We start from the raw sequence: 10,800 nt of genomic DNA on the forward strand, positions 1-10,800 counted from the left end.
CTTGTATCTTTATAAAGAAATTCGGTTCGGCCAGGGCTTTGTGATCATAGCAGTGTATGTTGATGATTTAAATATCCTAGGAACCTCTGGAGAAATCTCCCAAACAGTTGAATATCTTAAGAAAGAATTCGAGATGAAAGATCTTGGAAAAACAAAGATTTGTTTGGGATTACAGCTTCAGTACATGAGAGATGAAATCCTTGTGCATCAAATGGCATATACAGAAAAAGTACTCAAGAGATTCAACATGGCCGAGTCTCACCCCTTATCTAGCCCCATGGTCGTGAGGTCTCTCTGGACACTGACCCATTCCGTCCTAAGATGGACGATGAAGATGTCTTTTGTCCCGAAGTGCCATATCTCAGTGCCATAGGAGCTTTGATGTATCTGGCTAGTCACACACGACCAGATATATGTTTTGCCGTGAATCTATTGTCTAGATTTAGCTCTTGTCCAACCCAAAGGCACTGGGATGGGATTAAACATATTTTTCGTTACCTGCAAGGAACGAAAGACTTGGGTTTATTTTATACTAACCAAAACAAAGAAGGTTTAGTTGATTTTGCTGATGCAGGTTATTTTTCAGGTCCACACAATGCTCGATCACAGACAGGATATGTTTTCACACATGGTGGAACGGCCATATCATGGCGTTCCATGAAGCAGGCGATCGCGGCCACATCTTCTAACCATTCGGAGATCTTGGCTGTTCATGAGGCCAGCCGCGAGTTGTTCAGAACAGGGGGAGTAATACGTGTTGTACTCTTTTTCCTTCACCATGATTTTGTCCCACTGGGTTTTCTTGGTAAAGTTTTAATGAGGCAACATCTAAAGCGTATTACAATCCCTGTATGGTTATGGCATCCAAGGGGAAGTGTTATAAATCATATTGTGGATGTCCATAACCGGCCCGATGCTAGAGAGAGAGACTCGGCCGTGAGGAGAGAGAGAGAGAGAGAGTGAGTGAGAGAGAGAATCGGCATCTTGCATTTTTCTTATTAGATTATGATTTGTATTCTTTCCATATTTGTATTTCCTTTCTTTAGTCTTTTCATTATCCTATGACGGTGTAATTCCTTATATATAAATGGCTCCTTTTATAAACATAGATTTCATTCTCTAGTTTCACAACATTTATCGAATTGATTTCATAAGAGAATGAAGAACATAAAAAAAAAATCACAAACCTCACAATCCACAAACTTTAAATCATGTCACAAGTCTTTTTCCAAAGAGATTACAACAAAACATCAAACCGGTTTTCCACCACACTAAACCGGTATCAGTTTACCGACAATCCCTTTGCCGGAATTCAATTCCCTGAATGATCACACCGCACTTCCAATTCCCTGAAGTAATGTCAACAATACTCACTTCAATTTCATCACAACCTTCTTCATTAAAGAAATCTCCAATCTCTGCCTCTATCCACCCATCTTCCCGTTTCTCCGATTTCATTAGCTCCTTTCTTGGCCACTGTTTGTTTACATCGTTAGACACATCAAAACATATGAAATTTTTAGGCATATCTTGTCCCTTGAACCCAACTCCAACTTGTATTGGCAGATCCCGGAAGCCATGACGTCGGTTCCTTATCTTGTATACAAAGTAAGCTGAGTAGTGACTTCCCGGAGACAGGACTTGAGTATTCATAGTACCACCCATCCCAAAAGCACATACGTTGCGAAGCTCAGCTACTTCTTCAAACCTGCACCAAAGTGTATTTATCTAATCATTACATATCTTAGGTTAAGGGTTTTGTTTTATACTTAACATGTTATCGATAATATAATTGTATAACGTGACTTAATTAGTAAAGGAAAAATGTTCACCTAGATTCAGGCATTGAGATCCATTGCCAATACTCAGGACTTGATCCCCATGTGATCCATAGTGCTCTTGCAGCTAACATCACACACTTCTTCCCACTCCCTTTCTCTAGCCAAAAGCTCTTTGATTTTCAAGAATAATAAATTAAAAAAAAAAACCTCAAAACAATGAGCAAATATTGAATAGTTGCATAAATCTGAACTTCACTTATTACCAAACTATTCTTAGATACTATCAGATAGAATCAAATCCTTGTTCCCATAATTCTCTAACATAACAAAAGAATGATCAATCTAAAGACGGATCACTATGCGCAAAACATATAAACAAAGTGCAAAACCTATGGATGGGACAAACCTTTTTGCCATCTTCGATTAGAAAATGATCGCAAAGAGCGAAATAAAGCTCTCTCTTTGATGAGAAAGCTCTCGATGCAGGAGCCAGAGAAGTATAATCCAACGGAAGAAACTTCTCCCATACACTATCTGACCGGGCCGCAGATTCGAAGGTTTTGGAAACCGAACTAGAGACGCATGCGTTTCTAGGACTTGTAAAAGCGACTATGTTTGAAATGCAATCTTCCGGCAAGTCATCAAAAGGCGATGGCCCGGTAATGATCTCTCCAACGCTTTGGTTTTGTCCCATCAACGAACCTGATACTTCTTTACCTTTGCCTTTAGAGACAACGCCGTGCTTTGTCCCTGCCGACGAACCAAAAATTTATTTGCCCTTGCCTTTAGAGTCAACACCGTGCCTTGGCTCTACCATCGAACCGGAAACCTCTTTGCCTTTGCCTTTAGAGTCAACGCCCTGTGTCTGGCCCATAGATGCGTCTGTCTTGTATTCTTTCTTCATCTGGAAGTTGAGACTATAAAGAATTTGTCCAAAGTCTTATATGATGAGTCTCTGCCGTTGGGAAAACTAAGAAAAAGAAAGACTTGTTTAAAGTCGTCCACACATATGTACTACACTACCCTTCTTTGCAAGTTTATTCTCCTTCCTCAAGTCTCAGTGGCGAACCTACACTACTCAAGGAGAGGGCAAGAGCCACCATGAAAGTTTCATAATTTGTTTGATATACTTAAATTTTAGTTATTTTTTCTTAGTAAATATTATTTTCTAGCTATATTTTTAAACTTATATAAAATTTACCTCCACCAAAATATAATCCTACATCCGACGACGGGTAATGTTGGTTTTGGATTTTGGAAATATTGTAGAGTAACAAACCATAAGATAAAGTCAAGTCATACAAACAAGCATATAAAGATGATCATGATATAAGATTGTTTCCCAATATATATAACAACGTTTTTAATTGAGTTATTTTTGGGTGTGAACTTCTAAGTTCACCGACCAATAAGAGTTCATTATTTCAAATTCGATATCTTTTAAAAAAAAAAACAAAATATTGTCAAGTTATATTATGTTTTTAAAATAAAAAATAAAAAAAAATAGTATTTACAGAAAAAAGAATTAAAAAAAATATATTTTTAACGTCGTCAGCAAAACACTAAACCCTAAATCCTAATCCATAAACCCTAAACCCTTGGGTAAACCCTAAACCCTTGGGTAAACCCTAAACCCTTGGGTAAACCCTAAACCCTTGGGTAAACTCTAAACCCTTGGGTAAACTCTAAACTCTTGGATAAATCCTAAACTCTAAATAAAAACACTAAACACTAAAACTCTAAACCCTAAACCCTAAATCTTAAACCCTAAACCCTTGAGTGTTTCAGTGTTAAGTGATTTTGATTTAGAGTTTAAGATTTATCCTAGAGTTTAGGGTTTAGGGTTTAGGGTTTAGGATTTAATGTTTAGGGATTAGGATTTAGGGTTTAATGTTTTGCTGAAGACGTTAAAAATATTTTTTTTGTAATTACTACTATTTTTTATTTATTTATTTTTACCTTTTAAATTTAAAAAAATAATATAATTTGACAATATTTTGTTTACTTTTTAAAAAAAATATCGAATATGAAATAGCACAATATTTTTGGTTGGTAGGGGGTGAACCCAAGAATAATTCTAAGACAAATACCAAAGCATAACCGGAATCATCGGACTGTTCTCCCATTGCAGAAAACCGGTTTACATATAATAACTAGCAAGGATCAACATTAAGATTTTTTTTAAATCAAATTCGAAAACATTACACAATCCACAAATGACATAACAGTTTTAAAATTGGTTAGACATTTAGACTCAAACGAAAGCATAATCTGAAACATCAAACCGCTCTTTCACCCCAGGAAACGGCCTGGTTACCCACATCCTCCACTATAATGAGCAAAGTTGGAGCTTAACATTCGGCAAACTTGTTGTTCTCACCAACTTAACTCTTACTCAACCAAACATTATACGTTATAATCAGTGTTCTAAAACACTCTAGGCGTTCATTACGCGTTAGATGACTGTATAGCGCCTAGCCGTATAGAAGGACGTCTAAACGAAGTATATACGGATATATACTTTTACACGAAATATAAGTATAAGATTAATATATACATTATTTTTGAAAAAACTGAACATAAATATATTTTAAATCCAATTTTATGCATAAGTATATAGTTTAACATATATAAATAGTTTTAAATTATAAAAATTAAAGCCATTTTAGATATATAAAGATGATAAATTTAAAATCATTTTGCAACAATTATACTAATATCTACAATCATATAAATACATAAAATAAGTAAAAATAATATAAATAATAATAATAATAGTTTATTTTTTTGAATATTAATGCTTAAAATCCGCCTAGACGTCCGCGTACACCGCATAAGGTCCGTCTAAACGCTGTTATTCGCCCGAATTATATAAATTCGCATTAAAAAAAAAACAGTACGGTAGGCTACCGTATAGAGCCTAAACGCCGACTAAGCGAGCACCTAGACCGTATTTTAGAACACTGGTTATAACAAACACAATTCAACACACTCTTTTTGTGTTTCTAAAAAAAGCACACTCTTTTTATATCTTCACTCAATCGCTTAATAAATTGTCAATATTGCCAAACATGATCCGGTTGTATTCAACCGACTGTTCTCGCCCTTTGGATTGTCGCAGGACGGATTTCAATTCCTTGAAGGATGAAACCACTCTTCCAATGGCGCAACTCGGTCGCAATAGCACTCATCTCAAATTCATCACTTTTCATCAATCCTCCTTTATTGAAGAATCTCCCGAGCTCTATCTCCCTCCAACCATCTTCCCTCTCCTTTGGTTTCTCAAAGTACCACGTCCGCCTTCCCCTCTTGAAGAACTGCCCATCCGTGCTCACATCAAAGCAAAAGAATCTCTTAGAAGCTTGTTTTCCAACCACTCCAACTCTAGCTTCTATTGGCAGATCCGTAAAACCCTCTTTAAACACAATGTAAGATGAGTAATGAGTTCTTGGAGATAGTTCATGAGTATTGATCGTGCCACGAATCTCAAACCAACATACATCATTAACCTTTGCAACTCTTTCAAACCTGCATATCACAAACGGAGAAGGTTAATTATAGGGATGTCAAATGGACGAGATAGACTAAACATGGGCTAATTAAGTTCCGTTTCATTAAGAATAAAAAGCAGATTGGACCGTTGTGGCGGCAAATAATTCTTTTTTTGTTCAACGATAATTTAAAATTTTCTGTCAAATAGATTAGGAGAATAGTCTATTTCCTAATTCAATATAACATTACAAATATTTTACAAAAAGTAAACAAAAAAAAAATCAAATCATCATAGAAATACAATACCTAGATCCAGGACTAGTAATCCAATCCCAACAATGAGTATCATTTATCCATTTGATATATAGGCTCTCCGCGGATAACATGATACACCTTTTCCCACTTGTGTTCTTTAACCAGATGCACTTTTGATTTTCATGAAAAGGCCAAGTCATCAGAAAAATCCACTATTAATTTTTTAGCTAGGAATACTCGTTATTTTCATAGATCTCTATGTTTTATTGGTTGTTATATTCCGGTCTGGTTACCCAGACCACCTTTTTTTTGATTAATAGAATAGCCGTTTGTTGGAAAGGAAAAAAAACACGATGATTAGAAAGATTTTAATGGGGAGAACAATTTTTTTTAAGAAAAATGGGGGAGGGAGTGGGGGGGGACACTTTTTCACTAAAATATATTTAATCAAAATAACTGAGTTACTTAAAAAAATAAAAATAGTAGGGGGGGGGGGGGTGGTGACCCCTACCATCAAATACCTTTTTGCCATCTTCGATTAGAACAGGATCGTTGCATAAGTAAAAATAGATCTCCATCTTGGACGAGGAAGCTAGCGATGGAGGAATCATAGATGGATACTGTAGGGGCAGAAACTTCTCCCATATGATATCTGACTTAACAGCAGATTCAAAGGATTTTGACACGGCGGCGAAGACGCACGCATCACGTGGACTTGTGAAGGAGACTATGTTGGAGATGCAATCCTCCGTCAAGGTGTCGAAAGGCGACCAATCCGAAACATTAATCTCTCCTCCGCCTTCGCCGCTAGATTCAACGCTGTGAGTCTCCGACATCATCACTGCATCGTCTATATTTGGAAGATTGAGAGAGAGGTCAACGACTTAAAAGACATTACTTATCTGACTTGTTCATCGTTAAAAAAAGTCGTCGGCACGCAGATATATATTATGAAAATGGTATTTCAAAATATTCTTCCTTCTTTGCATGTAGGGACGTGTAACGATATCCGTGAAACGACAACGTTTCTATATTGGGCAATCCATCTTTGGGGTAAGAGAAGCAAGAGCCCAATAAGAATTTGTAAAACTCTTTCAAATCGTTAAGCTCGTCTTTAGGCCCAGCTATTTTCAACGTTCATCACGGGGGCTTCTAAGCATCAATGCGCGCGTCTAATTGACGCTCCTCGTTTTTGGATTCTCTTCACAATAATATAATCTCAGGATTGGTTGGTTTTGGATTTGGTTTGGGGAAAATTCTTAACTAAAACAAACCAAAACTTCAAAAGGTCAACTCGGGTGGACAAAATAATATGTGTATATAAATATTTTTAGGATAGTCTGACTCGTTATTCCAGAGAAGTAAAGAATATGTTATAAAAAAAAAAATTATTTTTATTCATAACATAGAGGTTCCTTATATAGAAAATTATACCGTCATAGATAAATGAAAAGAATACAAATCATAATCCAACTAGGAAAAAGAAAACATAAAGACATAAGGAAAAAGGAAAAGCTGGCCGACTCTCTCTTTCTTGGGCCGCCGGTGGTATAATCTCTTGGTTATGAACCATCCACAATCTGGTTCACAACACTCCCCCTTGGATGCCATAACCATTTAGAGCTTGTAATGTGCTTTAATGTTGCATCATTAAAACCTTACCAGGAAAACCCAATTGGGACAAAACCATGGTGAAGGAAAAAGAGTACAACACACATTACTCCCCCTGATTTGGACATTACTGAAGGTCCCTTGGACCTCTCCAATTTTCTACAATCCGTGGGTAATGAAGATCTGGGGCAGAATATGTTTCGTCCTCGAACATGATAGTTGGTTCTTCTTTACCATCGGCCATGCCACAATATGATCGAACATATTGAGTCATCGACCTCAAATACACACACACGAAATCTTGGATGATGTTGCTGTAATATGCGTGTACCACCATGTGTAAAACATAACCTATCTGAAAACAAATCAACAAAACCAAATAACCCCTCTTTGGGCTGGTTAGTATATAATAAACCAAAATCAAAGGCTTATTCATCGTCCTTCTTATGGACCAATCAGATCCGTGTCTAAAGCAAGACTTCTGCATCGTCCATCTCAGGACTAAATGGACTTCTTTATCGTCCACCTTTGGACTGAATGGATCAGTGTCCAAAACAAGTGATCTCACGTCCATGTACTAGATAATGGGTGAGACTGATCCATATTAAATCTCTTGAGTACCCTTTTCTGTATATACTATTTGATGCACAAGGATTTCATTATTAATGTACTCAAGCTGTAATCCCAAACAAAACTTTGTTTTCCAAGATCTTTCATCTCAAACTCTTTCTTGAGATATTCAGCTATTTGGGAAATTGTATCCAGAGGTTCCTAGGATATTCAGATCATATACTTTGATGATTATCAATATTGTTCTCGAGAACTTGTTGTACTTTCAGCTCAATACCCTCTAGTACTTTCATTATCCAGTGGACCATATAAATATGCAGTCACTACATCAACTTGCTGCAAGTCTAATTTTCTCTCTTATATAGCCAGACTTATGAGAAATCTAAAAGTAGTTGCATCCACCACATGGGTGTATGTCTCCTCATAATCTATTACTGGTCTTTGTGAGAATCCTTGTGCAACATCAGCTTTATATCTCACGATTTCTATTCCTCACAAGACCCATTTATATCCACTGGTTTTAACATCATATGGCGTCTTAATCATATGGCCAAATACGCATTTCTTCCTTAAACTATTTAACCCCACGTTTCCATTCAATCCAATATGTTCTACGAGTGCGCACTCTTATATTGACGTGGGTTCATGATCCTCGCTTATATTCATAAATTCAAGTGCTACCTTGTATGCAAATAAATCATCTTATGTCGACATTCTTTATTGGTTCCATTATATTCCAGACATGAGATAATCGATTACAAACTCATTATTATCAGGACCATTAGTACCCTGAAGCTTGGCGTCCCAAACCTCAGTGTTTGGTAGCTTAGAGCTGGCCGACTTTGTTTTCATGTCTAGGATGGTTTCCTCGACCTCAGATTTGTTTATCATTCTCTGCACCTTTCTTTTGTTTCCGAGGATTCTTATCTTTGGAACCTATCGGTCTACCATGTTTCAAACGTTGTCTAGACTCTGTAGCAACTTGATTATGTCCTTCTTGGACTTCATTTCGAATTGGTGCATTATAAGCCGGTATATATGACTTAGTCACTCTCTTTCGGGTCAGCAAATGAGTCTGGAAATTGATTAGCTAGCTTTTGTAAATGCATAATCTTTGGACGTCTATTTCATATTCTTTAGTCCGAGGATCTTGCCAAGACATTGATGGTTGATTCCATTCTATTTCTTTTACTATTCTTTTACCAGCTTTTTTTTTTCTCCTCCTGGTCTTAAAATAATCCGTGTACCTGACCTCAAATATAATCACCCATAGTTGGCTCAAAGTACTTTATTATTGTGGGAGAATCATATCCAACATATATCCCCATCCTCCTTTTGAGGTCCCATCTTAGTTCTCTGTGGTGGAACAATTAGTACATAGACAGCACATCCAAATGTCTTATGATGGGGTATGTCTGGCTCTTGACCCGTTAATAATTGTGATAGGGGATATCTATGCTCACTAAATGGCCTGATGCGTATTAACTTAGATGCATGTAAATTTCGTGTGGCCCAAACTGTGACTGGGAGTTTTGACCTCATAAGTAATGGTCTAGCAATCTGTTGTATGCGTTTAATAAAAGATTTCTGCCAAGCCGTTCTTGGTATGGACATGTATCACAAAATTCTCCACACTTACCCCCATGGACATACCATAATCATTTAAACACTTGGGACATGTATTCATCAGTATTATCTAGACATATAGTCTTTATTATGAAAAAGGGGCTCGTAGCCGTTTTACTGGTGATGGCCTAATGAGTTTCCCTTGTGTACATGCTACACATGTGAGATTCTTTGGGATAACTCTTCTTATTTTTTAATGTCTGCCTTTTGAATATCAATTTTTGCATCATGTTTGGACCAGGATGGCCAATCCGGTCGTGCCATAAAGTGTATATTTTCGCAGGCTTTTAGCCTCTATCATACTGATCTATGCATAGTCTAGGTCAGTAGAGAATGCAGATATAGTCTTTACGACTTATTATGGCCTTGAGCGATTTTATACATATATTTGAAGGAACTCTTTGTTTCCTTCCCCCATTGTTTCAATATGGAAACCATTCATTCTTATATCTTTAAAACTCAATAGGCTCCTCTTGCTCTTAGACCTGGGTGAATATAAGGCATCACTGATTTCTAGATGCATACCCTTAGGCAATAATATATTAGCCTAGTACTTATATTGGCGTTTTTCAGTGTACTCATATAGAAAAATCATTTATTCATTTAATCTAAGCAGACAATGTAATAGAAATAAATTCAAGGAGATAAAAATCAGAGAAACCATACAAGCAAAGCAATCACACAAGTTTGATGTCGAAATCAGATTATCAACTTGATTCTTTTAGGCAATCATAAGTCTCATATTCCATAAGATCATCTTGATCATGTTCGAAATTATTTTCACCATCTTTATAGACCAAGTGGGTTTCAGGATTCTTCCCTTTCAGACTCTCTTTGATAGAGGTCACAAAAATGTTTGGGAGTCCTTCATATCTTAGCCCAATGGTTCCCCATTCCACATCTATGGCACACTGATTTGGTCAAGCTTTGTGGTTTAAAGGATATACCATGGCCACTGCCTTGACCATGGCTCAAATTGGGTTGATACCCACGACCTCTGCCATAGTGATTCCCACGTCCAAATGTGTTATAGTGGCCATGGCCACGTCCTTTCCACCGTCCACGGCCATGACCGTGTGGTCTATCATTTTGGACGTGGTTACCTATTTTTTTTTCTTCTGCGGCCTTATTGGTATCAGGTAATGGGGTTAATCCAGGAGGTCTCAATTCACTGTTTCTCATCAGTAATTCATTATTTTTGCGCAGCTAACAATAGACTCATCCACGGACTTATAGTCATGGATTCTGAGTTTCCTCCAATCAAATAGGGAATTTAGTAATAACACCGTTCTTTCGTGATCATATCTCGATTTTTAACTCTGTCCAAAGGTCTAGAGGATTCTCTATAGTCAGATACTGATCTTTGAGACTCTTAATAAGATGATGGCTAATAATTAATATTGCCATGTATCAATCTTTCTCATTGGCATTATTGTCTTCTATGATACATTCACCAAATCTTTTT

General features: G+C 36.8%; 2 protein-coding genes across 2 annotated transcripts; both read right to left on the reverse strand.

Annotated features, from left to right (window-relative positions):
* Nucleotides 1-982: 982 nt before the first annotated feature.
* LOC106428513 (putative F-box protein PP2-B6) lies at nt 983-2,655 on the reverse strand. Its single transcript, XM_013869274.2, has 4 exons — nt 2,559-2,655; nt 2,188-2,450; nt 1,833-1,951; nt 983-1,708 (listed from the first exon to the last, which is right to left on the reverse strand). Exons 1-4 carry the CDS (start codon nt 2,653-2,655, stop codon nt 1,288-1,290), a joined length of 900 nt encoding a protein of 299 aa, XP_013724728.1. The 3' UTR covers nt 983-1,287.
* A 2,079-nt stretch (nt 2,656-4,734) lies between these two features.
* Nucleotides 4,735-6,753, reverse strand: LOC106394921 (F-box protein PP2-B10-like). The gene is made up of 3 exons (XM_013835463.3): nt 6,050-6,753; nt 5,580-5,698; nt 4,735-5,309 (listed from the first exon to the last, which is right to left on the reverse strand). Exons 1-3 carry the CDS (start codon nt 6,365-6,367, stop codon nt 4,868-4,870), a joined length of 879 nt encoding a protein of 292 aa, XP_013690917.1. The 5' UTR covers nt 6,368-6,753; the 3' UTR covers nt 4,735-4,867.
* Nucleotides 6,754-10,800: the final 4,047 nt, after the last annotated feature.

Source organism: Brassica napus, chromosome C2 (genome assembly GCF_020379485.1).
Source record: "Brassica napus cultivar Da-Ae chromosome C2, Da-Ae, whole genome shotgun sequence".
Lineage (NCBI taxonomy): Eukaryota > Viridiplantae > Streptophyta > Magnoliopsida > Brassicales > Brassicaceae > Brassica > Brassica napus.

Coding starts and splice junctions, on each gene's coding strand:
- LOC106428513 (XM_013869274.2), bottom strand. CDS start 2,655: ATGGGCCAGACACAGGGCGTTGACTCTAAAGGCAAAGGCAAAGAGGTT. Junction 1,952..2,187: donor TAATCGAAGATGGCAAAAAG/GTTTGTCCCATC, acceptor TGAAAATCAAAG/AGCTTTTGGCTAGAGAAAGG. Junction 1,709..1,832: donor ATCTCAATGCCTGAATCTAG/GTGAACATTTTT, acceptor ACTTTGGTGCAG/GTTTGAAGAAGTAGCTGAGC.
- LOC106394921 (XM_013835463.3), bottom strand. CDS start 6,367: ATGATGTCGGAGACTCACAGCGTTGAATCTAGCGGCGAAGGCGGAGGA. Junction 5,699..6,049: donor TAATCGAAGATGGCAAAAAG/GTATTTGATGGT, acceptor GAAAATCAAAAG/TGCATCTGGTTAAAGAACAC. Junction 5,310..5,579: donor ATTACTAGTCCTGGATCTAG/GTATTGTATTTC, acceptor TGTGATATGCAG/GTTTGAAAGAGTTGCAAAGG.